At 44.6% G+C, this 27,226-nt stretch overlaps 1 protein-coding gene across 1 annotated transcript; it reads left to right on the forward strand.

Moving 5' to 3' along the window:
- Positions 1 to 2,156: 2,156 nt before the first annotated feature.
- On the forward strand, positions 2,157 to 27,226 carry MAL2 (mal, T cell differentiation protein 2). Its single transcript, XM_065895670.1, has 4 exons — positions 2,157 to 2,288; positions 16,266 to 16,436; positions 24,374 to 24,529; positions 27,155 to 27,226. The coding sequence occupies exons 1-4, from the start codon at positions 2,157 to 2,159 to the stop codon at positions 27,224 to 27,226; spliced, it is 531 nt and encodes a 176-aa protein (XP_065751742.1).

Here is a 27,226-nt window from a genome sequence, read left to right on the forward strand (position 1 = left end):
CTGGTCTGGGAAGATCCCACACGCCACGGAGCCACTGGGCCCATGAGCCACAACTACTGAGCCTGAGCGTCTGGAGCTTGTGCTCCGCAACAAGAGAAGCCGCGATAGTGAGAGGCCCGTGCATCGCAATGAACAGTGGCCCCTGCTCGCTGCAACTAGAGAAAGCCCTCGCACGGAAATGAAGACCCAACACAGCTAAAAATAAATTTAAAAAAAGAGTAAACAGGTTTTGGTAGTGGTCATGAGAGTGGAAAATCATTCTAGAGAGGAATGCATTTTTATTATTGTAACATTTTAAAATAATATGTTACAAAAATAGGAGAGGCTTCAACGATATTTTTTTTATTCCACTGGTCATTGTGGAAGCAGGTAGAAAGCAGGTAGAGTCGGGGATGGTGGGGGATGCATGGTGCAGCAAGGAGGGTGCTGGAAGGGACACAGTGAAGTTTTCCCCTTGGTGGTAATTTTTAAGACAAGCACAGTTGAGGCTTTTCTGAGTCACTGAGCACTTCTGGGAACTTCAAAGTCATTGTAGGCTTATTCATTGAAATTCTGGGGGTCCATCACTATAGCTGAGCATTTTCAGGGTAAAGAACTTGAAGAGGTCTTCCTTTTGGATGTACTTTGTTTATTGAGAGCTGTTGGGCAGAAAATAAAATAAAATAAAACAATCACGAAAGATCATTCCCTGACAATCTGGATCTAAACACAGAGAGGGTTCATTGATCAACAAATGAAATTTCCTATTAAATAAATACCACACATTGAATGTCAAGAAGTAATGATTTTTAGAGGTGGGGAAGATCGGAGATTTACACAAAATGTTTCACTCACACCCTGTTTTGTGGTATCTACCCTGATGCTGCCACCACACCTATGAGCTTCGCTTATTAAAATAATAAAGAGGTAGAATGACTAAAATCTGATGACCAACGCATACAGCTAAACACAGTTCCTCAAAGGCTAAACCTGATAGACAAGATTATTATTCGACTTGGAGAATGTCTGGTGATGTTGCCTAATATTTTTTCCAACCTGCTCTACATGTGTATGCTGCTGTGTGTAGTTTTGCTTATTTTCAGCTGATCTTTGAGAAAATTAATCTCATCTCCTTTATTTCACTTATTAAGTGTTGACGTTAAAACCAAATATAAAATGGGGATGAACTGGGGCAGGGAATCCAAACCATACACAGAATCCTTAAAAAAAAAAAAATCTGCCTTTTAAGCGTTTAAAAGACAACAGCAATTCATAAGTTTCAGACAGGTGAAATCAATAAGTTTTATGTGGAAAATATAACCTATGCAACATCATGTGTACACAACAGTGTGATGTGTGCCTGTGTAAAAATCAGAAAAATAGTCCTATCATGTCAGCTACCATTTGAGGAGCACTTACTATGAATTTCCTCTTTTTATGTTATATCATGTAATTCGGGTATCCATACGGAGTAGCTAACCTCAGCCCCATTTCACAGACGAGCACACCACTGGCGCGCACAGCGTTTGGTTACCTGCCCGGCATACACTGCCAATAGACGTTGGAGCTGACCCATCTGACTTCAGTAGGCGACACTGTTCTAGTGGTGTTTTTAAAATCCCACAAGAGTCCCATTTTAAGCTGATCCACTCCACTTTTTAGGTGTGACTGATGACCTTGATTTCACCTTCTGAGTCACAGGTCCAAGACCAGTCTTGCAGCTAAATTGAGGGAAGTGGGGTAGGGGAGCTGTGAGAGTTGGGGGGGAGGACAGGTGGAAGAGAATAGGTGGAAACCAGGGGAGGGAAAGAAGGAAAAAATAAAGAGCGGAGCGGTGAGCCGGGCGTCGAGACGCTCCAGGAGCGCTGGCCGCTGGTCGGCAAAGGGCACCAGAAGAACAGAGCAGGAAGGACCGAGCCAGGTGGCCGCCGCACCTGTGCACGTGACCCGCGCGGGCGCCGGGGCGGAGGCGCGCTCACCTGGGCCCACGTGACGGGGCGGGGCCCCGCCTGGCCGAAGACAGCGCTGCCACGCCCCCCTCCCGGGCGGCGCGCCCGGAGCCCGCGGACCCGAGCGGCGGCGGCGGCGGCGGCGGGAGCCCGGGAGGCGGAGGCAGGCGGAGGCGGGCGGAGGGAGGTGGCGGCGGCGCGCGGAGACGCAGTAGCGACAGCGGCAGCATGTCGGCCGGCGGAGCGCCAGTCCCGCCGCCCCCGAACCCCGCCGTGTCCTTCCCGGCGCCAAGGGTCACCCTGCCCGTCGGCCCCGACATCCTGCGGACCTACTCGGGCGCCTTCGTCTGCCTGGAGATTGTAAGTGGGGCAGCCTGGGCGAGGGTCGCGCCCCGGGTGGCGAGAACTGGCAGCGGCATCCTGCCCCCCGGGCTGCGTCCTTGTGCGCGGCCCCCAACTCCCGTCCCCCCGGCGTGGCCTTCTCCTGCGCCCCTCCCGGGGTCCTCCCGATGCCCAGCGCAGCCCGCACCCGGGCGACGGCGCCACCGCCCTGGCCCTCTCGCCTGGCACCTGTTACGCTGGCACCTGCTCCTCCGCTGGCGACAGAAATGGTCCCGGGAGAGCGAGCAGGAGGCCCCGCGGGCCGAGGATTGGGGACTTTGAGAGGAGAAGGCTCTTTGGAGTTGGGGTACTGTCAGAGACCCCCGGCGGTTTGGCCGGGGGCCACGCTGGGCTGGAGCGGGTGCCGGCGCTCTCGGCCTCGCCTGATGCTACCTGCCATTTTGTTGGGTGCTGCAAGGTGGAGCCAACGACCGGGTGACCAGGAGGCCGCCAGGATGTGGAAGGAGGGGGCAGGAGGTACCAGGAAGCGGAGGAGGAGGGCTAGAAGACGTGGGCTTTTTTTTTTTTTTCTTTTTACCATTATGAGCGCCCTTTGGATTGGGGAGAGGAGCGGGGCTCAGGAGGCAGGGCAGGGAAAAGGTGAAGCCCATACGGTGCCCTGGGCAGTGTCTAATCAAGTGGGCTGAGAATGGTAGGGTAAAAGTACAAACGTGGCTGTCAAGCTCCTCGCCGCCTGCATTTGCGCCTTCTCCCTTCCGAGTCTACCTTTGCAACTCCAAACCCTCTCAGCGCACTTGGTTGGGCCTAGGTGACCGTCGGGTCACCCGGCCTGTCGTGCAGGCTTCTTGGGCTGCAGACGTGAACTTTTAAAAAGGCACTTTAATGGAGTTGGGAGGTTTTGAAGCTCGCTGGGGAAAATGTGCAAATATAAATTGGGCAACCTGAGGTTGCATCATGCCCTGAGAATGGCAAATACAGAGTGAAACGTTTGCCAGTCAGTGCCTTTCCTGCCGGCTGGCTTTGTTTGCTCGGTTTGGGGTTTTCATATCATCCCCCTCACCCACACCCACACCTTGGAGTTTGCATAACCTGGATTTGGGTCGCTTCGGTTTCACTTTTGTGCTTGTGGGGCTGGAACGCCTTGTGAGCATTGGTTTTCCGCCCTATTTTTGCTAAGGCACCCTAAGTTAAGTTTAGCTCAGATTTGAATCTGAAAAAGGAGACAAGTGAGTTACCGGCTATGACATCAGTAATCGGATGGTGACTTCGAGGCTAGGAGAAACTGGTTTGAGTCTGAGCCCAGTTTGGAAGCATCTGAATGCTTGGGATGAGGTGCGGGCATCCAGGTGAGAAGAGCGGGGAGAGGGTGGCCTTGGTGGGCAGCCCCACTGTGGGGAGGGGGACAGCCTGAGAGCAGTGAAGCCTGGGAAGAAAGATTTTATAGGCTCTGGGCTACTTTAGTTCCGTGTTCCTCAGACTCCAGTTGTTCGCCTACCTCTGTTAGAAGCTTTTGCCTGCCATATTCACCTGTTCTAGAATTGACAGATTGTGCTCTTTAAATGCACTCACTTTCTGAGCTTCAGTACCTGACCTTAGCCTCATCCTAAGCAATAAAAACATGAATTCTCAAATTTGATATGCTGTCATATTTTTCTAATATTTATTCAAATAGATACTTATATGTTTACATATATATGTAAAAACTGTGACATACATATATGTATATATATGCAAAGAAGGCCTAGCCATGTGCTATCAAATCAAATGCCATCTCAAGAGCCACTGGTGATCATGTGACACTTTTGGAAACTCCACCTAATTCTGAGAAAAAAAGTGGAAAGTGGTTTATTCTATTTCCTCCCTCCCACCCCCATATCTCTTCATTTATCTAGCCCATTGGTTAGTTCTCAACTCCTGCTATACTTAATTGCTTGGGCAGATTTTTAAAATACTGTCGCTAGGCCAGACTCATTAAATCAGACTCTCTGGGGAGCTACCGAGTCCATTTGGGTTTTTTAAAAAGCTCCCGGGAGGTTCTAATGTACGGTCATGTCTGGGAACCACCAAGGGAGGCCTTTTCGGGGCTCTGTGGACAAGACAGCTCTCTCTTGCAAATGTGAATCCTCTCCCTCTGCTAGAACTTCTGCCACGCCCCATCCCAGGGGAAATCCCAGGCTCACAGAAGTATCCAATCCCTTCCTCTCGTCTCTTCATTTCCTCTGGCTTCTTAGCCCCAAAACGCTTCCAGGATCCTTATCTAGATAGAACAGCATCACTTCTGAAAGCCATTTCCGTTTAATTTTCACTTTCTTTGGCCAAATATCTCGATAGGTTTAAATCATAGGCCTCCATTACCTTTTACTTGATATCAACCTCCTTCCTCCCCAACCCAACCTGCAAAAAATAAAAGGCCCAGAATATTCCGGTGAAACTGGTGACCTCAGAGAAACAAGAGACCACATTAGAGCCAAACTATAGCTCCTTCTTGGCCCTCATTCTGCCGTGCCACTTAGAGTTATTGGATCACGTGCTTTAAGAGAGCAGACGTGGAGGCCACCTTGGTCCCCTCTCTCTACCTAGAACATCCACACCAGAGGAGGTGCACAGATATAAGCAAAGTAGACACTTTTGAAGCACTTGGTCCCGGATTTCTTAATATCCCTCTGATTTTCTGATCCCTTGAAATTGTTCAGTCTCCCATGGCTCCTCTTCAGAAATTTCTCTCTGTAAATTAAACGTGAGAATTCACCAGAAGCAGTTCTAAGCTCTGGGTGATGTCCTTTCTGGGGGACCCCTTTGTTTTAGCCTCTGCCAGTGTTTCTGAATATGCCCAAACTCCTTAATTTTGACTTTCTGTCGAATCCATTTGTCTTTGCAATTTCTTTATGTCCCGTTGCTGTCTAAAACTGAACACCTGAAAGCTGCATCTGACAAAGATGCTGGGCTATCTATAGTTGACTAAGCTAATGAAACCATGATCTTGGAATTCACTTCTCGCACTAACCAGTAACTTTTGCTTCAATGATTTAATTTCGATTTGCCTTGTTGTACCACATTCACAATCTCTCAAGTGTCAGGCATTTGTTGGGGAGATAATTCAAAAGATACAGATATTGCCAGCCTCCAAACAACAGGCAAAGTAGTTTATAGCACTGGCTTTATAGGTGGAGGTATTGCAACTTCACATGCATGGTGTGGTTTTCTTGAGATAGGTATGTTGTACTGCTAGACACCTAAGTTGTCTACCTCTGGGTTTTTGCACTCAGCTATACTTACCAATGTGTGCTTGCTATGAAGAGTTTAATACTAAGTTAGTTTTGCAAAGTGAAACCTTTTAGTTTAAGATGGAAAACGTTGCCTTCCAAAGTTATCGTTTTCAAAATCTACTGTTTTGATTCAGTGTTTCCTGAATTAATGTTTTGTAAATCATTCATCAGGTGTTTATTGAATACCTGTTGTGCGGCAGACACTATTCTGGGAACAAAGATATTTAAACTCTGCCTCACTTGAAAGAGCTTATAACCTAGTTGAGAGGATATGCCCCCAAAATAACTACCATTCAGGGAATAAAGACACAACAATGGAAAGTGAACTATAGCTAAAGCACTTTCCAGGCAGGTGTATTATGAGAAAATGACATGGGAACATCTGTACTATTGGGCTAAACAAGCTATTTCTGGTCCTTTGTCCTCAGTGAGTATTATGCACAAGAAGATTGGAAGTAACAGTATTAAACATGGAAAAGAATAAAGGTCATTATTGAATTCAGTGTGTTTCACAGTTTCAGTATTTAGGAAACTGTTTACATTCCCCATGATATTCCTGAACATTTCTCTTTATGGGAGATGGTCTAGGACTCTTATTCACAGCCTTCTAACCGCAGTGTTTTGGATGCGATAATAATTTTCATTTTTTCAACAAATAATTAATAACCTGCTATGCATCAGGCCTTATGCCCTGGAAATAGGATAATTAACATAACTCCTGCCCTTAAAAGAAAGTCCTATACAGTAAAGTATAAATCCAAGAAAGAATTACAGAGCTGCATTTGAAGTGATAAAATTGGTTTATGGGCTTCCCTGGTGGCGCAGTGGTTGAGAGTCCGCCTGCCGATGCAGGGGACGTGGGTTCGTGCCCCGGTCCGGGAGGATCCCACGTGCTGCGGAGCGGCTGGGCCCGTGAGCCATGGCCGCTGAGCCTGCGCGTCCGGAGCCTGTGCTCCGCAATGGGAGAGGCCACAACAGTGAGAGGCCCGCGTATCGCAAAAAAAAAAAAAAAAAAAAAAAAATTGGTTTATGAAAAGTACTATTGAAAAACAGGGTGGAGTACATCTGGCCACTGGGAAGGCCAGGACAGGCAGCTTTAATGGGATGGTGACATTTGAATTTAGCCTGAAATGATGAGTAGAGGTTCAGTAGACAAAAGTGGGCAAGACAATTCCAGGTAGAAACAAGGGCATGTGCAAACCCCAGGGACAAGAAAGACCATGGCATGAAGTTCTGGCAATGGTTGGTGTTTTTCTGTGTGTGTTTTTCTACATGACTTATGGGGAGGTGGCAGGAGGAGGAAAAAGAGCAGGTAGGGTTCAAGGTGTGGTTTGCTGAGGAATGATAGGCCAAGGCATAGCATTTGTTTTTGTCTGTGATGGGGAGCTGCTGAAGGACAGGGATAACTTGATCAGACTTGCAGAAATCTTTGAGTAATGAAGTTTGGTTATAAAGCAGAGAGATTGAAGGCAGGAAGGTCAGCTAAAGGGCTTATTGCAGTGGTTTGGATGAGGGGTGATGAGAACTAGAAGTGGGACAAAGAAAAGAAGCCGAGAAGAGGCACAGATTTGATATTTACAAGGCCAGCCACATATGTAAAGTTTTTTTTTTTTTTTTTTTTTTTTGTGGTATGCGGGCTTCTCACTGTTGTGGCCTCTCCCGTTGCGGAGCACAGATTCCGGACGCGCAGGCTCAGCGGCCATGGCTCACGGGCCCAGCCGCTCCGCGGCATGTGGGATCTTCCCGGACCGGGGCACGAACCCGTGTCCCCTGCATCGGCAGGTGGACTCTCAACCACTGCGCCACCGGGGAAGCCCCATGTAAAGTTTTGACATGGCCTGAAATGATCGTAGACCAAACTTAAGTATAAGATGTAACACAGAGGACTTATGCCAGAAAAATGAAATGTTAATGAAAGGATGGTGGGGAAGGAGGGGCTGTGCAGCCGGCATGTGCAGTCATGCAGATAATTCTATGGAAGGGACTTCAGGTTATTGTCAACCTGCAGCTTTGACTGTAGGTGGACTAACACATAAATGTTCAGCTATATAGACTTCTCTCTTCTCACCCAGAAAATAGATTTCGGTTGCAAAGGGACATTGTGTGTCTGCAGTGGTGAAGGAGGGGCTACCTGTGGGTGTGTTTTCCCTGCTTCAAAGGGGTTTTAATTCTACAGGTAAAATTTTTACTTTGCGTCTGGGTTAAAAATCTCCATCCATGTGAAAAAAAGTCTTTAAAACTTCATAAGAAAAAAAAGTGCCCCTGCCAGAGATTATTTTCAGCAATCGTTTTCCCTGGCTGGCAGTTCTGTAAGAATTAGAAAGAACTGAAACATGGAAAACTTCAAACCAAGTTGCTGAAAACCTTGACCTTGAGCTCCAAAGGAAAAGGTTAAGGAGAGGAGATTTGTCTTGTGGTGCCTGATAGAAATGTTGTACCGGGTGGTAGGAGCCATGGGTGTGGCATATCTGCATAGATATAGCTGAATAGGAAAGACTGTGTAATGACATGGGACAGGAACCAGGCAGGTGTAGCCAATACCACGCACGTTCAGTACTTAACAAATGCTGTGTGATTGTTCTGTAGGACAAACTGAACAGTGTGAAAATATTCTAGAGAAACTGACTGGAGCGGGGAAGAGCAGCTTTGGAGTACGCCCTCTTATGTCTTTCCCAACTTTTTTTTTTTTTTTTTTTTTTTTTGCGGTACGCGGGCCCCTCACTGTTGTGGCCTCTCCCGTTGTGGAGCACAGGCTCCGGACGCGCAGGCTCAGCGGCCATGGCTCACGGGCCCAGCCGTCCCGCGGCACGTGGGATCCTCCCGGACCGGGGCACGAACCTGCGTCCCCTGCATCGGCAGGCGGACTCTCAACCACTGCGCCACCAGGGAAGCCCTCAACTTTTTTTTTTCTTCTAGCATTTTATTTTATTTTTTAACTTTTTATTGAAATATAGTTGATTTGCAATGTTGTGTTAGTTTCACATGTACAGCACAGTTCATTCATTTACAGCAGATTCAATTATCAATATATATGTATATATATGCTTTTTTTTACACTCTCTTCCATTATACGTTATTACATGATACTGAGTATAGTTCCCTCTGCTATACAGTAGGTCCTTGCTGGTTCTCTATTTTATATATAGTAGTGTATATATTTTAATCCCAAACTCCTAATTTATCCCTCTGCCCTTTCCCCTTTGGTAACCATAAGTTTATATTCTATTTCTGTGAGTCTATTTCTGTTTTGTAAATAAGTTCATTTGTATCATTTTTAGATTAGACATATAAGCTGTATCATATAATATTTGTCTTAGTCTGGCTTAACCTCACTTAGTATGATAATCTCTGGGTCCATCCATGTTGCTGCAGATGGCATTATTTCATTCTTTTTTATGGCTGAGTAATATTCCATGTGTGTATATACTACATCTTCTTTATCCATTCATCTGTCAGTGGACACAGGTGGCTTCCATGTCTTAGCTATTGTAAATAGTGCTGGTATGAACATTGGGGTGCATATATCTTTTCGAATTATGCATTATGTATTATGTATCTTTTCTCTGGATATATGCCCAGGAGTGGGATTGCTGGATTATATTGTAGCTCTATTTAGTTTTTTAAAGAACCTCCATGTTGTTCTCCATAGTGGTTATACCAGTTTACATTACCACCAACAGTGTAGAAGGGTTCCTTTTTCTCCACACCCTCTCCAGCATTTATTATTGCCCAACTTTTAAAATGTCATGACTCCTCTCCAGGAGTTTAAAGTTTGACCTGAATTTCCTCTGTCATATTTTATATGAAGAGGGCCATGCCCTTTCGTAGTCGCCATAGATGACATCCCTAACTTTCGTATAATAGCTTTCCGAAGAAGGAAGGTAAAAAGAAAGAAAAGAGGCAATGACTTGTACAGTCCTTGTTGATACTGAAGCATAGGCATGCGTGAACGTTTTTAACCTAGGTGATAGCTAGTTACCTATAAACATGAAAAGACGATTTTAAAAATCAAGGGCAATTATAAATAAGAATAAAAGAGGGCCAGAGCATACTTCTCCCCTATAATATGGGCTTTCCATTTTAAGATTACTATCAGCTTGGTAGCCATGGAAGCACCGAGAGATGGCATCCAGCCAGAGAAGTCTTTCTGGAAGACATAGTACTGGAGTTTAGTTATCCAGCGGAAATTCTGATGGCGGCATGCTGAGCAGAAGCGTGGACCAGCGTAATAGACGCTTTGTGTGCAGGGGATGAGGGACAGAGGCTGCAGTGCAGAGACAGGGTGGCAGGGAAAGGAGCATTGCAGGGGAGAGGGTGAGCTTGGAGAGGCAGGCAGGAGTATTCACCAGTGCTGTAGCCACTGGACTGCAGTCACATCATGAGTGACTTTACACTTTTATGGGCTGCCTTGTAAACACAGCTATCAGGTATTGTATCTGTTGACTGAAGGATGTTCCCACTTAAAAACATTCTTTGGAATACAAGTTGTGTGTAAAATGGAGTTATAGGTAATCTATTCACTAGAAGATAAATGGTCTGAGCGTGTTTAACATCCTTTAATCCTATTGTCTCATTTGTAGCACCCATTGAAATCGGAGGGATTATCAAGAAGATAAGGTATTCTGAACTTTTGGAGGGCCACAAACCACTTTGCGATTCTGATGAACAGTGTAGACTGTGCCCTCAGAAAAATGTATATGCACTTATCTACCCAATTTGATATGATTTTGGAGAATCAACCCTGCCCCTGCCCCAAACCAATCCATGGCAAAAGTATAGAAACCCTGCTCTAGAATAAACACGAAACTTTGATGGGGGCGACCTAACGTAATGTTAAGAGCATAAGCTCTGGTAGCCAGTTGCCGGGTTCAAATCCCAGGTCTAACATCTATTGACTGCATAACTTAGAACAATTTATTAATGGCTCTCTACCTTGATTAACTTCTCTATAAAATGGTAATAATAATAGTACTTAGCTCTCAGTGTTTAATCTCTCAGTGTTAATCTCAGAGGATTAAATTGGTACAAATAAAACCCTTAGAATAGTGCTTGAACACAAGACCTAGATAAATGCTAGCTCGTATTTCTGTTACCCTCACCAGCTTCGACCTCTTACTCAGATTAACTCCATAAGCCAGGTTGGAAGACATGTTTTCCTCTAGTCTTTCTGATTTGTTCGTCCTCACTGATTTAAAGTGATGAAAAGCCCAGTATGTAAGCAGTAGGAGAACTGGAAAGAGAGGGTCATATGTTATACACAGAAAGTTCTAAGTATTGAAATGTTTCTCCTTAGGGCGGTCTAACCAGTCCTTTATACCTTCAGCTTCACTTACCTTTCCCTGGTTTCATTCCAAACACTGACTGAAAATAGGTCAGAGTAGGAATTGGCCTGTTTACTTAGTGAATAATAAGAGTATACTAAGATGAAGGTGTCCAAGTGGTTTGAAAATTATTAGCCAAGATGTCGGAGGGCATGTTTTAAAAGCACGCTATTAGGAAATAAGCAACATTTGAAAAGAAAAAGGGTGTTTGCAAAAGGAATCCTTTGGGGACATAGGAAGACCGTCCAAATAGGACTCAATCTGGGAAGTCTGTAATCCACACAGCCAGAATCGCTGCTTGCTAAAGACCATGGTTTCCCGCAGGGTTACATATTCTTGCCAGTCCACAGTTCCTAGTGAAAACATGTTTTAGCTCCAGCTCTGAGGGTTCAGTTCGGTGTGACATGTGGATGAATAATACTTCCATGGCTTTCTTATGGGAAGGCTTCAGCCAAGGTACACCCTTCTGCCCTGCAGGAGCTAAACTGAAGGGATGAGCATATACTACAGTCAGCCACAAAGGAGAGCCGCGGGTCTTGGAATGGGTAGCAACTTAATCACGGCAACTCGGGATATATTTGAGCACTTGAGGTGTGTGCCAGGTTCACCTAAATTTGAGCTCAGGAGGTGAGGGGTCGCAGGGGAAGACCGATATCTACGTGAAGACGTGTTTGCCTGTGCATTACCTGGAAGTCGGGTTGTCTTTTTGTCAGAGCTTGAGATTCAGAGTCATGAGCCCTGACTTGGTTCCTTACAGAACTTTCAAAAGGTGGTGCATTTGGAAGTTTTGTGTATAATTATCAGACTTTTTAGGACACCAGAGAGTGGTGGAAGGCCGTGATAGACAAGGGGTCAGAATGTGGATTCAGTTCACCGTGGGTGAACAGGAATTCCAGCCTTCTTCAGGGTGTGTGCACTCTGCGGTTGCTACGAAACGATATCAACTATTCTCCCTCAGATTTTAACCATTTCTGTGCTCTGCATTTCACTTCTAAAAACAGGCTACCTCCAGAGCCACCTCTACTGAACAGCGATGCTGATAATTAACATGAGTGGTAAATACTCTGAGCTTTGTAATGTGCAGAATTAGGTGAAGGGAATATACTAAGCATTGGTAATGTTATTAAAAGCTCAGTTTTTAAAGTTGGAGCTAGATTGGGAAGCTCAGGAGAAAAGGTAGCTTTTGGCTAAAAGAAAAGGTAGCTTATCATGAAGTAAGGAGAAATAACTGTGTCAAGGCCCTAGGGACCCATTCACCAATGTGACAGTCTTGCAACGAGGAAGGTGGATCTCTAGTGTGGGACTATTTCTCTCCTCTGGGCCATCCTCTATGTTCCAAAGCTCCTGTGGTAAGGATGACTTAAATCTGTATTTCACAGAATCTCTGATCTAGGGATGTAGTGTGTGTGTGTGTATATTTGGGACGGGGGAGGCATTCATACACCTTCCTGCCTCCCCTGCCCCCTTTCCAGCCACACACACACCACAAATGGGGAGGCAAGTCTGTTCTCTTTTCATATACACACTTAGTTCCCTTTCCAAGCCTTTGAGGTTTGGGAGGGGCTGTAGTTTTGAGTCCGACAAGAAGAGTTCATCTCTACTGTCTCACATTAGCATCCGCTGTCACAGCCCTCGTCTGCCTTGAAAGCCCACTTCAAAAAAAAAAAAAACAGGTCATGAAGAACCTAGGGGTAAGACGGGAATAAAGACACAGACCTACTAGAGAATGGACTTGAGGACATGGGGAGGGGGAAGGGTAAGCTGTGACGAAGTGAGAGAGTGGCATGGACATATATACACTACCAAACGTAAAATAGATAGCTAGTGGGAAGTAGCCGCATAGCATAGGGAGATAAGCTCGGTGCTTTGTGACCACCTAGAGGGGTGGGATAGGGAGGGTGGGAGGGAGGGAGACGCAAGAGGGAAGAGATATGGGAACATATGTATATGTATAACTGATTCACTTTGTTATAAAGCAGAAACTAACACACCATTGTAAAGCAATTATACTCCAATAAAGATGTTTAAAAAAAAAAAACCTGCCTCCCCTGCCTACTGTCTAGATTCCTCCCATTCTGTTTCTTCTTCCCTCTGGCACTCTCTCGGAGCACAGAGTGTTGAGCCCTTTTTATAGCACTGGCCACAATCTGCTCCTGAATCAGATTTGATGGTGTCTATTTCTCCCTTATTAGAGCTCCTGGAGATTGAACCTTGCCTTCTTTTTTTTTTCTCAGTGTCCTTCTACAGTGCCTGGCAGCAGATTTGAGGCTGACCAGTTTGAGGTCCAGTCCAGGTTTATTACATGTTATGTTTAATTCCAAGGGATCGGATAGCCTCTTCTTCGGAGGTGTGAAATTATCATAATCTCGATATCATATAATTATGCTTATCTATCTGAGTCTGCCTGTCCCTAATAAACAGTGGCCAATTGTTCTTTGTTATTCTTTATACCGGCACCTAGAGTTTCAATAAATGATTCTTGAATTAATAGATATGTAATAATGATATATATTTCTTAAACAGTATTTAATGTAGCTTATTTGTGATGGGAGAGTAAGAAAAGTCTACCAAGAAGAGGCTGAGAAAAAAAGAAAAAATGGAAGATCTTATCACCTTCAAATATTTATTAAACAGTATGAAAGATTATAGAATCTTTTACCAGGGACACTGTTTCTTTCATAGCTACTAATAAGGTTGTGGTTACATTTTTTTAATATGCATTATTACCCATGACCTAGATTTACTTCCTAAAACTTTCTGGGTTGACTGTTCATATTTGATTTGGAATAAGGACTTGAGATATACCACCACTATTATCAATTTATTAGATTGGGGCTTCTGTTATCATTGCTCAAGTGATAATTTATTAGACTTTCCAAAATGTTTCTCAAAGTACTAATGAATTGTATGGGCCTTTTTTAAAGAAGCAAGTTAATACTTGTATTTTTAACTTTTAGTGACTTACACAGTTCGGATATTATCTAGCAAGAGTCACGTGATTATTGGTTTTTAATATTTGCTGCTCCAACTGTTCTCATATGGGAACTAGGAGTTTGTTCGCTCAGCAAATAGCTGAGAGCCTTCCGTGTGCCAGGCGTACCTGCTTCTATGATATCGCCTATATTGTGTGGGGGGATGGGGGCCGGGGGGAATGGATTCCCATTTGCCTGTCGGTGTCTCCAGGCAGGTGTACCGTAGCCTAGGTTTTTGTGTTGCCAAATGTAGCACAGTGCCTGACTGAGAGTTAGGAAAGAATTATTATGTAGATTAATAAATGATATGGGATGCAAGCCGTTATAAGGCAGGATGCTGCCAGGAAGATCTGAAAGTACGGTTGAACTGAAAGCCAGGGGCATCAATTACAATGTTTCCCATCAACGTAACAAATCCATAGTAGGGAGCTTGCCCAGAGGGCAGAGGCGGGCCTGAGCATGGGGTGGAACTCAGGAGGGACCTTTAGGCTGATGTGCTCTTCAGGATGAGCTGTGCATGGGAGTTTCTCAGATACACATGGGGAGGGAATGACGCTCTGGGCCAGCATATGTCAGGCCACTCAGATGTGAAAGAGCTTTGTCTCTGGACTGTTCATTTCTTTTTCTATAATGTGAGATGTGAGGGGTTTAGTGGCAAGAGACAAGTATGCAAAAGGCAGGTCTGCTCATAAAGATCCTGGAATGCCATGCAGGGGGTGTGTAGCCTTTATCTCTCTAGTGGTAGTATGCACGAGGCTGTTGCTGTCAGGATCGTAAAACTGCCTGTCTTCACCCCTAACCATTTCTCCTCTTGTGTCTTCTCATTCCCTCCCAGCTGTCCCAGCCGTCCTAGCCAGAAATCTGAGTATTTTCCTTACCTGTTCTTTTGCCGTCATGTCCCACATCTGATCAGCCACCAGCCACCCTCATGTCTACTTCACAGTTTCTCTCTGAGCCACTCACCTCTGTCTGTCCTCAGCTCCTTGAGTCTACTTTACACTCTGTTACCGTAACGGTCTCCGCTGTGGTCCCCCAGTCCTCCACCTGTTCCCCTCCAGCCCATCGTCACACTCCAGCCAGAGAGAAACTCCTAAATACAAACCTGAGCACACTCATTCCTGCTCAAGCTGATCTGGGGCTTCCCGTTGCCCTTGGGTGAAGTTCCTCTCCTTGACCTGACCTTCAGAACCCCCCACAGCTGCGTGTCCAGCTCACACCTCTGGCCATTCTGCACATGGTGCCCGCTGCTCCTGTCACCCTGAGCTCTGCCCTTCAGCTCTACCAGGCTGTTTCTCAGCTTCCCCAAACCATCTTAAGACTCAACTCACCCCCCTGCCCTGGAAGAGCCTTCTCTGCCCTCTGCTGCTCTCCCTGGCCCTTTGGGTTGTTGCTTCTAGGGAGTGTTTCCTGACTTTTCAGATCTGGATTTAGAGCCCTCATTGTGTGGACTTTGCCCAGTGTTTGCCCAGTTGTGACTTGTGTGAAGCAGCATCTTAGTGACTTGCTTAATTTTCTCTTTTCTGTAAGAGACTGTGAATTACGTGATGGTCGAGACCACTGTTGACCGTTTTATTCCTAGCACCTGGCACAATGCCCGACAGTAGGTATTTACTGAATATTAGATCTGTGAATATCTCAAGTATCTATTCTCATGCCCAGCACATAGAAGAGTGTCAGTAAATGATGGAAGGTTTTATTGTTTACTGTCATGTACAATAGCTGCTATTCTATATATAGGCAATGACCTCACCTGTACAAATCGGTCACGATAAGGACTGAAACATGGCCATTAGAAGTGACAAGTTAGGAAGTCATGGCTGATCGTTGTTAATAGCCTCTCAGAAATGGTGAGAGCAGAAGCCAGTGGACAGTGGTTTGAAGAGTAACAGCAAGGAGAGAAGGTGGAGGCCTAGCAAAGATGAATTTGTAAAAATGGTGTACTGAAAAGGGAAATCCTCAGAGAGGGCAGTAGTTCGAGAGGCAGCAGGGTCAACAGAAAATACTTTCATTTATTTATTTATTTTAATTGTTATTTTATATCAGAGCATAGTTGATTAACAATGTTGTGTTAGTTTCAGGTGTACAGCAAAGTGATTCAGTTATACATATACATGTATCTATTCTTTTTCAAGTTCTTTTAAAGGAAAATACTTTTAGATGGTGAAAGAATACTGAGCCTGGTCATGGGCTGAGGATGAGGGTCCAACAGGAAGGCAGGTGCAGAAATAGGCGTGGAGTCAGATCAGGTCCCAGAGTAGAAGTGCTGGCCTACACCTGAGAGAAGAAAGCTCTCCAGTAATGATAGAGACGAGTCGCTGGCGGGGTTGCAGGAACACGTGCAGGAGTCTGGGGGGGAGCAAAGGCAGTCGTGAGCCTGGCGCAAGCATGTTCAGTTCTATGGCCCAAACCCATTACCGTGTTTCGTTTTCCCTTTAGGTGCTTGGGGGACTCGTGTGGATCCTGGTCGCCTCCTCCAATGTTCCTCTACCTCTGCTGCAAGGATGGGTCATGTTCGTGTCTGTGACGGCTTTCATCTGTTCCCTCCTCTTCCTGGGCGTGTTCCTCTCTGGCGTGGTGACTCAGATTAATGCCAACTGGAACTTCCTGGTAAGGGATATTTAAGTCTCTTTCAGGAAAACGTGAGAAACTTAGAAATATCTCGTCCTGTCCTGAAATGCTGGATGCCCTGTTCTATCTGTTGCCTCTGGTGGGAGAGAAAAGGTCAGAGCACAGAGGCTGCTGTGCTGCTATGTGGCCGGCCTTGCTGGACAGCAGGGTCCCAGCTTGCTCAGGTCCTGTAGTGACAGAGCTGAGCCATCTCTCTGTTATTCCTTTATGAGTTAGATGACCTTTCCGCAAAGACTGTTTTGTTTCATACAACAAATGAATCACGTTACAGTTATCGAACTATTGGAGAGATGGATGCTGTGCCATGTATCTTAAAATTTTCCATTGATTCCTGCTTCAGATATTAAATACATATATTCTTTTCAGAAAACAAGTAGCTCTATATGTTACTCTCCAAATACTTAGAAAAGGAAAGGGGATATTTTATATTTATTTTCAACGCCTGTCCTAGACTAGCAAGAATTGATACGTTTTAAGAAATGAATTTCCCATCGACACCATTTTAAAAATTATGACACCATTAAATTGGGTCAACTTACTTTCCCTTTTTCTCATATAATATAGGGAGCCTCTTTCATGTTTGTGGTTATTCATTCTCTGGGACTGTCTCAAAATGGGCCCCAGTGGAGCATGAATTCCAATGCATGGTGGACAGTGCTTTAATGAAGTTCACGAAGAACCACCATTAGGTTTCCTTCACGCTTTGGTGGTTAGGAACTTAAATCAGACCTTTAGTCGGGCTTTATATATGTTCCTTTCCGGTGTGGTAGTATTTTATTCAGCAGCAAGGAAAATATTTGTTCTTGTCTTATTTATAGACCATAAAGAGAACCATCATCCCAGATGTTATCAGCAGTGAAGTCTAAGCAAATGTGGCTGTCCATTCAGTCAGCCCGGGGCAGATGGCACGGGTTAGGGTAAAGCTAAGGAGGAAGAGTGTAGTGTGGTGGTTATAGTAATGCACAGGCTTTGAGATTAGTCTGGTTTGCTTACTAACCATGTAGCCTTGGGCAAAATATTGAACCTCATTTCTTCCTCTGTAAAAGCACTAATAATAATACCGACCTCACCAGATGCTGTCAAGGAATAATGGAACTCATGTAGTATACAGTGCTCAGCTTTGTGTCTGATTTATAGTAAGTGATCAGTAATCACCGTAAGTCCTTAAACACGCTGAGGCGTGCACTTTGAAACTTTGAAAGTCCTATTTCTTAGGTTGCTGATACAACGTATTTCTGCATTTTTGCCTTGATTTCTCATTAATGATGAGAAAATATTTCTAATAATTACTCAAGTGATGAAGATCAAAAATCCCTATTTAAGTTACAAATAGATGCTTAATCTCCTTTTTCTAGATGCCTGGCTTTCCTAAAATAATTCATGAATGAATCAGTCAATCCCTAATGTTGGTGAGTGCCACCAGGCTCTTTTAATATCAGGCTTGAAGATGGTATTTGGCCAGTATGTACTAGTGGTATGGCCCTACTGGTACTGGTTAATACATAGCCATTTCCCCAATCTACTGCCTCTTCCTAAGTGCTGTGCTCCCTTTCACCCTGGCCCTTTCCTGGACCTCCTAATAGCCCAGCAACTAAAGAGTTAATATCTGGCAAAGTAGTGAGTCTCCAGGATCCTGCAGTGCTCAGCGTTCTGTCTAACTGGTTGATGCACACGCCTTACCAATGTTTACATATTTTTCCCATATCACTCCTGGTTTTATTAGACATAACGTCCATACCCTTTTGTTTCCTTTCTTTCATATTGAGTCTTATCTTTGGTATTGAGTATAAGCATTAATATTAGGTTTCCTAAATTTGTTAGGTTTTCTTTCCAATTTGCAGCATTGTATCTGATGTTCAGATACAATAAAATGTTGGTTTTTTTGTTTTTTTTTTTAATTAAACCACTTTATGGAAGGGACAATTGAAACTGCCAATCTGTTCCATAGGTCATCTGCAAAGTTTATCTTACGGCTTTCTAGCTGGAGTCGGCCACTCTTACTGAGGGGAAAATGGGGACAGCCACACACAGGACACAGTGCAGTGGTTGTTAGTACACAGTCTTGTCATATGGTGGACATACTTTGTGATTTTCTACATACTTAGTCATTTTTGACCGCATGGCTGCTTTTGATAGATTTTAAAATTTATCTTGTATACTCTCAGCCAGGTAAATTTTTGAGCCATGCATATCATGGAGTTGTCACCAGATGGTAACAGTTTTTAATTGCTGCATTCTGGAATTGTTAGACATTAATTGCTCAAAAAAGTATTGCTATCCACCCACCCTGTGATAACAGTTTAATGTCGCCTGTATGCCATGCGTGAAGGAAGAATGCGTGTTGATAAAGAATTTATTCTCTAGAAGTATTCATTGTGAGATATTACCTACAGTATGTATAGCTTCTGGTTTTTATTGATCATGAGATTAAATTAATATTCATGGCTGATGTCCTCAGTATTTTTTCCCAAGCTTTCTAGTGTGGGTGTAAATGGTGAAATAAAAATATGATATGTAATAACATATATTAAGTGCTAACAACTTGCCCCCTTCTAATTTGAGGAAAGCAGCAGATTTTAATTTTGAGATGCTTTTTCTTCATTGTTTTTATATGGACTGGCAATAATACCATTTCACCTAACTTTAAACAGATGTCATATTTATTTTTCCCTTTTTGGAAGATGGAGTGTTAAGGAAAGATATATGTTAGAGAAATAAAAGACACCAAAAAAAAAAAAGGCCTTGTACAATTAAACATGTTTCTTCCCCCAAAATGTAGCTGGCACACGTGACCATCTGCCCAATGTGGAAATCACTTAATATTTTTTAAATGTCCTGAGCTATGTTTTCTGTCCCCACATTCATTCCCCTATTTGACCTTACAGAAAATGATGGTTGTCCCTTTTTTTTAAGAAGATGTTGGGGGTAGGAGTTTAGTAATTAATTTATTTATTTTTGCCATGTTGGGTCTTTGTTTCTGTGCGAGGGCTTTCTCTAGTTGCGGCAAGCGAGGGCCACTCTTCATCGCGGTGTGCGGACCTCTCACTGTCGTGGCCTCTCTTGTTGCAGAGCACAGGCTCCAGACGCGCAGGCTCAGTAGTTGTGGCTCACGGGCCCAGCTGCTCTGCGGCATGTGGGATCCTCCCAGACCAGGGCTTGAACCCGTGTCCCCTGCATCGGCAGGCAGACTCTCAACCACTGCGCCACCAGGGAAGCCCTGTCCTCATTTTTACAAATGAGAAAACTACAGCCCAGATTGACTATTATCCCTTTTTCATGCTGCCATTGTGTAAAACAGGATCCCCCTATATACAGCGTGGCTTTTTTTTTTTTCTTTAATAGTTAGTGAAAGTTTGACCTTGAGCTGAGAAGCAGAACATGGGCTGGAGATAAGAATGTGGGAAAGAGTTACCTGCTGCTGAAAATATTCAAGGCATGCTTGAGGCTGGGTTTACTTGAGGTGACGACAGGTGAGCTGCGCTCTGGGGTGCGTGAGTGTTGGGAAGATTGGCAGAAAAGCAAGAGCATGTGACGGAGACTCAGAAAGGGGATGGGGTCCTCTGCTAACGGGGGAGGGCCAAGGGCTTCGGACAGGTGGTCCATAAAGGGTGGTTCCCTGCCCTGCAGCCCCAGCATCGCCTGGGAACTTGTTAAGAATGCAGATTCTCAGATTCTACCCAGACACACAGAGTCAGAAACTCTGGGGCTGGTGCCCAGTAGTCTGTGTTTTAACAAGCTCTTCAGGTGCTTCTGATACACACTAACCTTTGAGAACCTCTGGCTTAGAGCAAATAATCTGTATTGTCCAAAACCATGAGTGAAATTGTGAGTGAGGAAGACCTTTGTGCACACATCCCACACATAGCAGGAATTAGAATAAGATGTCCAGGGTGGCCAAATATAAATGTGGGTGTAGCTCTTCAGTGGTGGGGGATATTTAATGAGCACCTAGTATATGCTTGATCCTATGTTAAGACCTAGAAATACAATGGTGTACAAGACAGGCCTGGTAGTGGCTCTCAAAGAGTTTGTTGGAGTAGACAGTGGCAGTGAGGAAATGATTACACAACTGACAGAACAATTACAATTATGTTAATGGCCAAGAAGGGAATAAGAAGAGTGTACGTATCCTCTCTGGGCCACTGGGAGGTGGACTCTAAGATGGATTTAGAAGTATAAGAGAATTTTTTTTTTTTTTTGAGGGAGAGGGGAGGAGATAACACCTTCAAAAGAGGGAGGATGTAGGATAAAGCAGAAAAGTCTTAGAGAGTGATAAAGTCTTGGCCAAATTAGTGAGAAGCTCCAGAGCACAGCCTTCCCTTTAAGACTCTTGTGTTGGGGGAGGGTGGCCAGGCACCAGAATCTGCTCTGGGCCATCATTGGCTGAGGGCGGCCCAGGAAGAATGTGACCTTAGTTCACACACAGCAGCAGATCTCAAATCCACTGGCGCCAAAGCTGTCAGCTAACTATGCTCCTCACAGCAGAACGTCAGGTTCTTTCTGGAAGGGACACGTGGGTGCTCCAGACCTTTTCTTGCACCATGTGGTTCCACTTCTCCATCCGTGTTTGGGGCCCCGCTCCTCCGGGGTTCCAGTGTGCCTCTCTTCCTGAAGCAGAACTTAAAAGAGAGAGGGTAGAGGGACAAACTGCAGCCCCTCTGACTGGAGTTGGTCTCAGAGCCACAGCTGGTCTTGGTCACCTCCCCCCTCCACTGACCATTTTAAACTCCCCTTGTTCAGCACTCATGTCTGCTGCTCTCCGAGGTTCACCTGGTGGTGGAATGCAAACCCTCCCTGGTAACTTTATCCTTTCAGGCCAGTATTGCTGCAGTTCTCCATTTTAGTCACAGTTGGGCAAGAGAGTTCTAACAGGGCCCCAAGTAGATCACCCGAGTTCCACATAGACTCCTTCCTGCCCTCCTGTGTGTCAGCAACCCTACCTTCTCTTGTCAAGATGGTGATTCCTCCTCTTGCCTTTTGATCCCTGAGCACAAAGAATCCAAAGTACACAGGCAGCAGCCATAGCTCATAGTGCAATGGGATGCTTGCTGTATCCTCTAGCAAGAGTACATGCCCTGGGGACCAGGACCTCTGACCACGCAGAGCCCAGAGTTGTGGGGACAGCAGTCACAGTCTTTCATCAGGTAAGTGGGAGCGATGATGGTAAGAGGAGAAACTCCTTCCCCCCTTGGTTCTCACTCTTCCAATGAGGACACAACACCGTATTGAAAACTCCTTTTCACCGTGTCTATCGCATCCCGAAAGATGGCCACACACCCTCACAGGGTAGTGCCTCCAGGTGTGCCTTCAGCCAGCCATCCTGTCATGCTCTCAGGCCAGCGAGTTCTAGATGGTGCAACATACAAGGCAACTCATGGTCGTGGGCCCATTCCCAGTCCTCTGCTGAGAAGTTGGTCCCTTGGTCAGATGCTGTGTTGAGTAGCTGCCTATAAATCAGGCATTCTGTAAGTCCCTGGATAGTCTTGGAGGCTGAGGTTCTGCAGGGAAGAAAAGCAAATCCATACTCAGAATAAGTGTGTTTTGTGAGAATGAACCATATGTCTCCCAGGGAGGTAGGAACTGAGTTTCGTCAATTTGGTACCAGGTGCGAATAGCGCCACATCAGGGTCTCAGAGTCAGTCTGTGTTGCTGGCAGGTTCCACCTTAAGAAAAGTCGGTAGCTGGGTCAGCTTTGGCAATTGGGAGTCCATGCTATTGGGCCTTGACATAGCCTCCTCCTCCCAGCCGTGGCGACTCTGTTCTTGTACCCACAATGCCTCTAACCGGGTAGCTGGTGACAAAGGCTGGTTGCATCAGCTGGCCAGGTCATTTTCTATACGTGCCATCCCATGGTGGATGCTTCTGGTGGGCGTGACCACGTAACAGAAAGGTCACACTTCACACTGTATGCTTAATCCCATATGTCCGTCTTCCTGCTCCATACTTCCTTGTCTCTAAACCTGTAGCCTTTTATTCTCTACGGCCCCGACTACCCTGCCAGACCATTCACCACTGACCACAAGTCTCTGTGTGTTCTTACCTTGGGCTGCTTTGCTTTCTTAACAAAGTGTATGACAGGCGGCACCACTCATCGTTGCATCCATTCGGAAAATATTCCCTAACCTCTGTCTTTCCAAGCCAGCCCTGAGTGTGGCTGTAATGCACGTGTAATGCAGCTGCTGTCCCTTTTCACCTTGCAACAGCGCAGCGTGCCGTCAGAAACAAGCACAGGTGTTTTCTTTCTCCTTCATCTGGACCTAAGGGCTCCCCTCCCCCATGTGGCCATAGGTGTGGGCTGAGGAAGGAGGGCAGTCCCGTCCTGGGGGGTGACATGGGGGCCTGCGCTACCTGCTCACGCAGCAGACTTGTGCCCTGTAGCCCAGCTCAGCCCCATCTGAAGAAGCAGTGCTATGTATGACTTTATGAGTTGGTGGCTTTGATAGAACTCCATTCTTAATGAGCAGTTCCAGATACTAGTCACTTGGTGTCTCAAGATCAAGTGTTTCTTCTCTCCGATGGCCCAGGATGACACCGGGAGCTGCTTTTCCAAGACGTGTAATTCCCCAGTACAACTTACACGCCTGACTTTAGAACCCTAGCAGCCTATGTCGTGATTTTGTCACCACCATTGCCATGAGTTCCTTACTACGTCTTTTCCTCCATCACTCTAGAGTGCATAGGACCCTAAGGCCAGTACGGATAGCTGGATAGTATGACCCAAGCCATACAGAGTTGGGCGTGTAAGAAGTTTATCGGATGGTAACACCTATGAAAGCTGAAGGGGGAGGAAACAGGACTGGACAGGGAAAGCCTTCAGCACAGCTCAGTTCTGATACTCCTGTATGATACTCCTGTAAAGGAGGAAGGAGGCAAAATTAAGCAGGAGTAGAAAGGTGGTATTATTGGGGGGAACGGTGTGGAGGGCTGGGGGACAGGCGCAAGCAATTGGTTGTGGGAAGACTCTTTCCGGTCAGAGACGCTACCATGCATAAAGAGCATCAACCCTGAGGTATAGAGTGATTCCTAGGGACCAAGATGAGACCAGAGTGGCTGATGTTCAAAGAGGAAAGAGGGTGGCATCAGATGAGGCTGGTGAAGGAAGCATATCGTACCAAGAGTCGCAGGCCGTGTCACCAAACGTTTCCCGTTCCTTTTAAGATGAAAACTTCAAATGGAAATAACAAATGGTGATTGTAAGGTGTATAATAATAAATGGTAAGTACCTGCTGTAGGAACTGTTAACAAAAATACACAGCGATGTGTTGATGGTATATTAACTCACCTAAGACGATGTGAATTTTAAGAGTCGCGTGTGACATCAATGCAGCGAGAGATAAATAATCACAACTGAGTTTTGTATGAAAATTTCCTCTGCTTTTTTGTAGAAGTATATGTTTGTTTTGTTTTTTAGAATATCGGGAGATAGGGTATTGAATTCAGTGATTTCATAGGCCCATAGTGTATGGAATGACAACCTAATGGATAAAAATAATAATTGCTCAAAAATAAAATGATTATAGAATGTGTATATAATTATATAACTATATAATATACAATAATAAAATAGATTTCTATAATAACCCTAACAAGATGTAATTTAAATGCTGTTTTACTTGAATTTTAAGGATAGGTATTCTACGGTACCTTGATCGAAACTGAAATTATGTATTTTATTCTAAAATTCAGTGGATCTGAAGGTTTGCCACTGGGCCAATTGCAACGGGTCAGTTGATTTTCACTGGGATTCTAACAGCTTGACATTGCTGGGGGAGCCGAAAGAAATGGCGAATGCAGTTAAAGACTGTCTCAGTGTTCTTTCTAATTTTCCTGAACGTAAACTTCATTTGAAATAAGGAACGGAAGAAAAAACCTCTTCTTTTTCATTGTAGCTGTCTCCCTTTTCCACCCTCTTTCAGGATCTCGCTTACCATTTTACAGTGTTCGTCTTCTACTTTGGAGCCTTCTTGCTGGAAGCAGCTGCCACATCACTGCACGATCTACGTTGCAATCGAACCGTGGTTGTGCAGCCGCTCTTGAACGGTAACCAGTATAGCATCAACGTGGCAGCCACAGTAAGTGTTTGATGAATACGGTTTACTAGCGCTTCCCCTCCCCTGCCAAGGTCTCCAAGAAAGTCCTTCGGCAGCGATAGTTTTCTTTAGTAATAACCGTCAGCATGAGACGTATAACAGCTGTTTATCTGTACAGTAGCCTTATGAGCCAAGTTGTTACCCCAGTGCTGTGGATGAAGAAACTGAAGCACGAGGAGGCTGACATTCATGTAAGATCACACCTGTCAGCGGTAGTAGTTGACCTTGCGCCCCAAAGTCTACTTTGTGAAGAGAACGAATTGTGCTTTCTACCTGGTGTAACTTCAGACATGGTTAGGGAGATTTGTCCTTCCCTTTCTCTCTCTAAGTGAAGCTGCCCTAGTAAACCTCTACATGCTTCAAGTTCTACATTAATCCCCATTTCATCCATACACTCCAGTAGACGTAAATCTTTAGCTTCTGAGTTTTAATGACAGAAGCTAAATGCATGAGCCGTTCATTTGTGACATTCCACTGAGTCCCTCACTTTTCTTTTTACTTCAATATACCTTAGAGAGGAAAACTCCTTTTCCCTAGTACGAGGTATCAAAAGTGGTCATTCATGCAGGTGCCAGGTAGCCCAGTGTGGGTGAGTGAAATCAGCTGAGCCTGACTCACAATGGGGAACAACCTCGCTGATCGGATCATCGGATGAACAAAAGCATAAGCGAATTCCTAGTCAAAACAGAAACTCTCTCCTTTCAGGTGTATACTCAACATATAATTAAAAATGCACCAGGCTTTCTTTTTCTTTTTTTGATGGGAGTCATTAGAGGTAGAATTTATCAGAATTCCTGTGCTTACAAGGCACAAACAAGAGCAGTACTATAAACAGAACCGGGGGGAGCCACGTGTATGCAGCCCCCCAGGATTCTGATATCAATGAGGATACCATAAATTCATAACCTGCCACTGCAAAGAGGACATGGAGGACAATTGTAACTACATGTGAGCAACTCAGAGTGTAGTTAAGATTTACACTTTGAGATTTATCATTTAAGAGTATCATTGCTGGGCTTCCCTGGTGGTGCAGTGGTTGAGAATCTGCCTGCTAATGCAGGGGACACGGGTTCGAGCCCTGGTCTGGGAAGATCCCACATGCCGCGGAGCAAGTAGGCCCGTGAGCCACAACTACTGAGCCTGCACGTCTGGAGCCTGTGCTCTGCAACAAGAGAGGCCACCATAGTGAGAGGCCCGTGTGCCTCGATGAAGTGTGGCCCCCACTTGCCACAACTAGAGAAAACCCTCGCACAGAAACGAAGACCCAACACAGCCAAAAATAAATAAATTTAAAAAGTAACAAATGTTCAAGTACAATTGGTGTCTTTAAAAAAAACAAAAAGAGTATCTTTGCTCAAGAAATTTTGAAATGTCCTGAAATTTTATAAATCGTGTATGAGATGTGATAGAGCGTTTCCCAAATTTGACAAACCTACACTGTTTGCATGTCATTACAAATACGGTATAAAACTGAAATAAACTTTTCTAAGTTATTGAAATAAAACAAATTTTGATCAACCATGGAAGAGGAAATACTAGATTTTCTCCAAGATCACAAAATCTCTCTAATGCCGTTGTCTTATGAAGAGCACACTGTCTTGTGAAAAGGATATCAAAGAAAGTGGGTTTCCAAAAATAAGATGTATCAGGCAGGTAATAAAACAAGAATATTGTTGTTTTAGATTTGGGAATATTTGTGACATTTGTCAGCTTTTCAGAATCCATGGTTGTTGTGATTTCTTGTTCTAATTAAACATTCACATTTGTACTTTAAAATAAAGTGGTCATTCTCATTCAACAGAAAATGCCTAGATCAGAGATGTATCAGAGAGACAACCAGCAGAAGAAGGGTGGGGATAATAGCAGAATGGTAATTATGCTGTAAAAATGTCCTGTAGGTGGATCTGATATTCCTTCTCAGAGCTCTGGTTTCCTTGTAAAGGATTCCTGTACTACATACAATGTTTTAACATATTTAACTGCTTTGGTAGTTTTCTATGAATCATAAACCCCAAAAGGGTGAGGACAATACCTATTATCTGTTTATATGTACCAAATGTACTGATGTATACATAGTTGGTGCTAAAGAAATCCTTGTTGAATGCAAAGAACAGTGATTCAGAGCTAAGTACAGACTTGAGGACTATCTCCCACGCCAATCTGATGATTCATTTCTGTGGGTTTTCTCTCCTCAGCTCTAAGGTCACTTTCCATTGTCACAGAAATGATTTGCTACATCCTCAAGTCCTGATAGCTGCCCTTTGCTTGGCTGTGAGATCACTGTGCAAATAGACATCTCCTCGTGAATACGTACCATGTTAGGGGTTTCACCACTGCTTAACAAGTGAGTCCAGTACGTGAAAAAAGGCTCACCCTGAGGCTGTCCACAAATGAGAAAATTATTAGGGGCCAGAACGTTGAAAAGAAAAGTTAATGGTGTGAGGGGATAAAATCATCAAGAAAAGAGAGAAATACAAACGATTCTCATTAGCATTGAAGTATCTTTAAGTAGGCTGGTCAGTCTTCAGACAGTTGCTCCTTTGGACGAATGTTCTCTTAAAGCCAGGGTTATGAATCTGATGTGAATTGTTGTTTCTTTTTTCTTAGATTTTTGCCTTTGTGACGACAGCTTGTTACGGTTGCAGTTTGGGTCTGGCCTTACGACGATGGCGACCGTAA

This window comes from Phocoena phocoena, chromosome 17, assembly GCF_963924675.1.
Source record: "Phocoena phocoena chromosome 17, mPhoPho1.1, whole genome shotgun sequence".
In the NCBI taxonomy this organism is placed as follows: domain Eukaryota; kingdom Metazoa; phylum Chordata; class Mammalia; order Artiodactyla; family Phocoenidae; genus Phocoena; species Phocoena phocoena.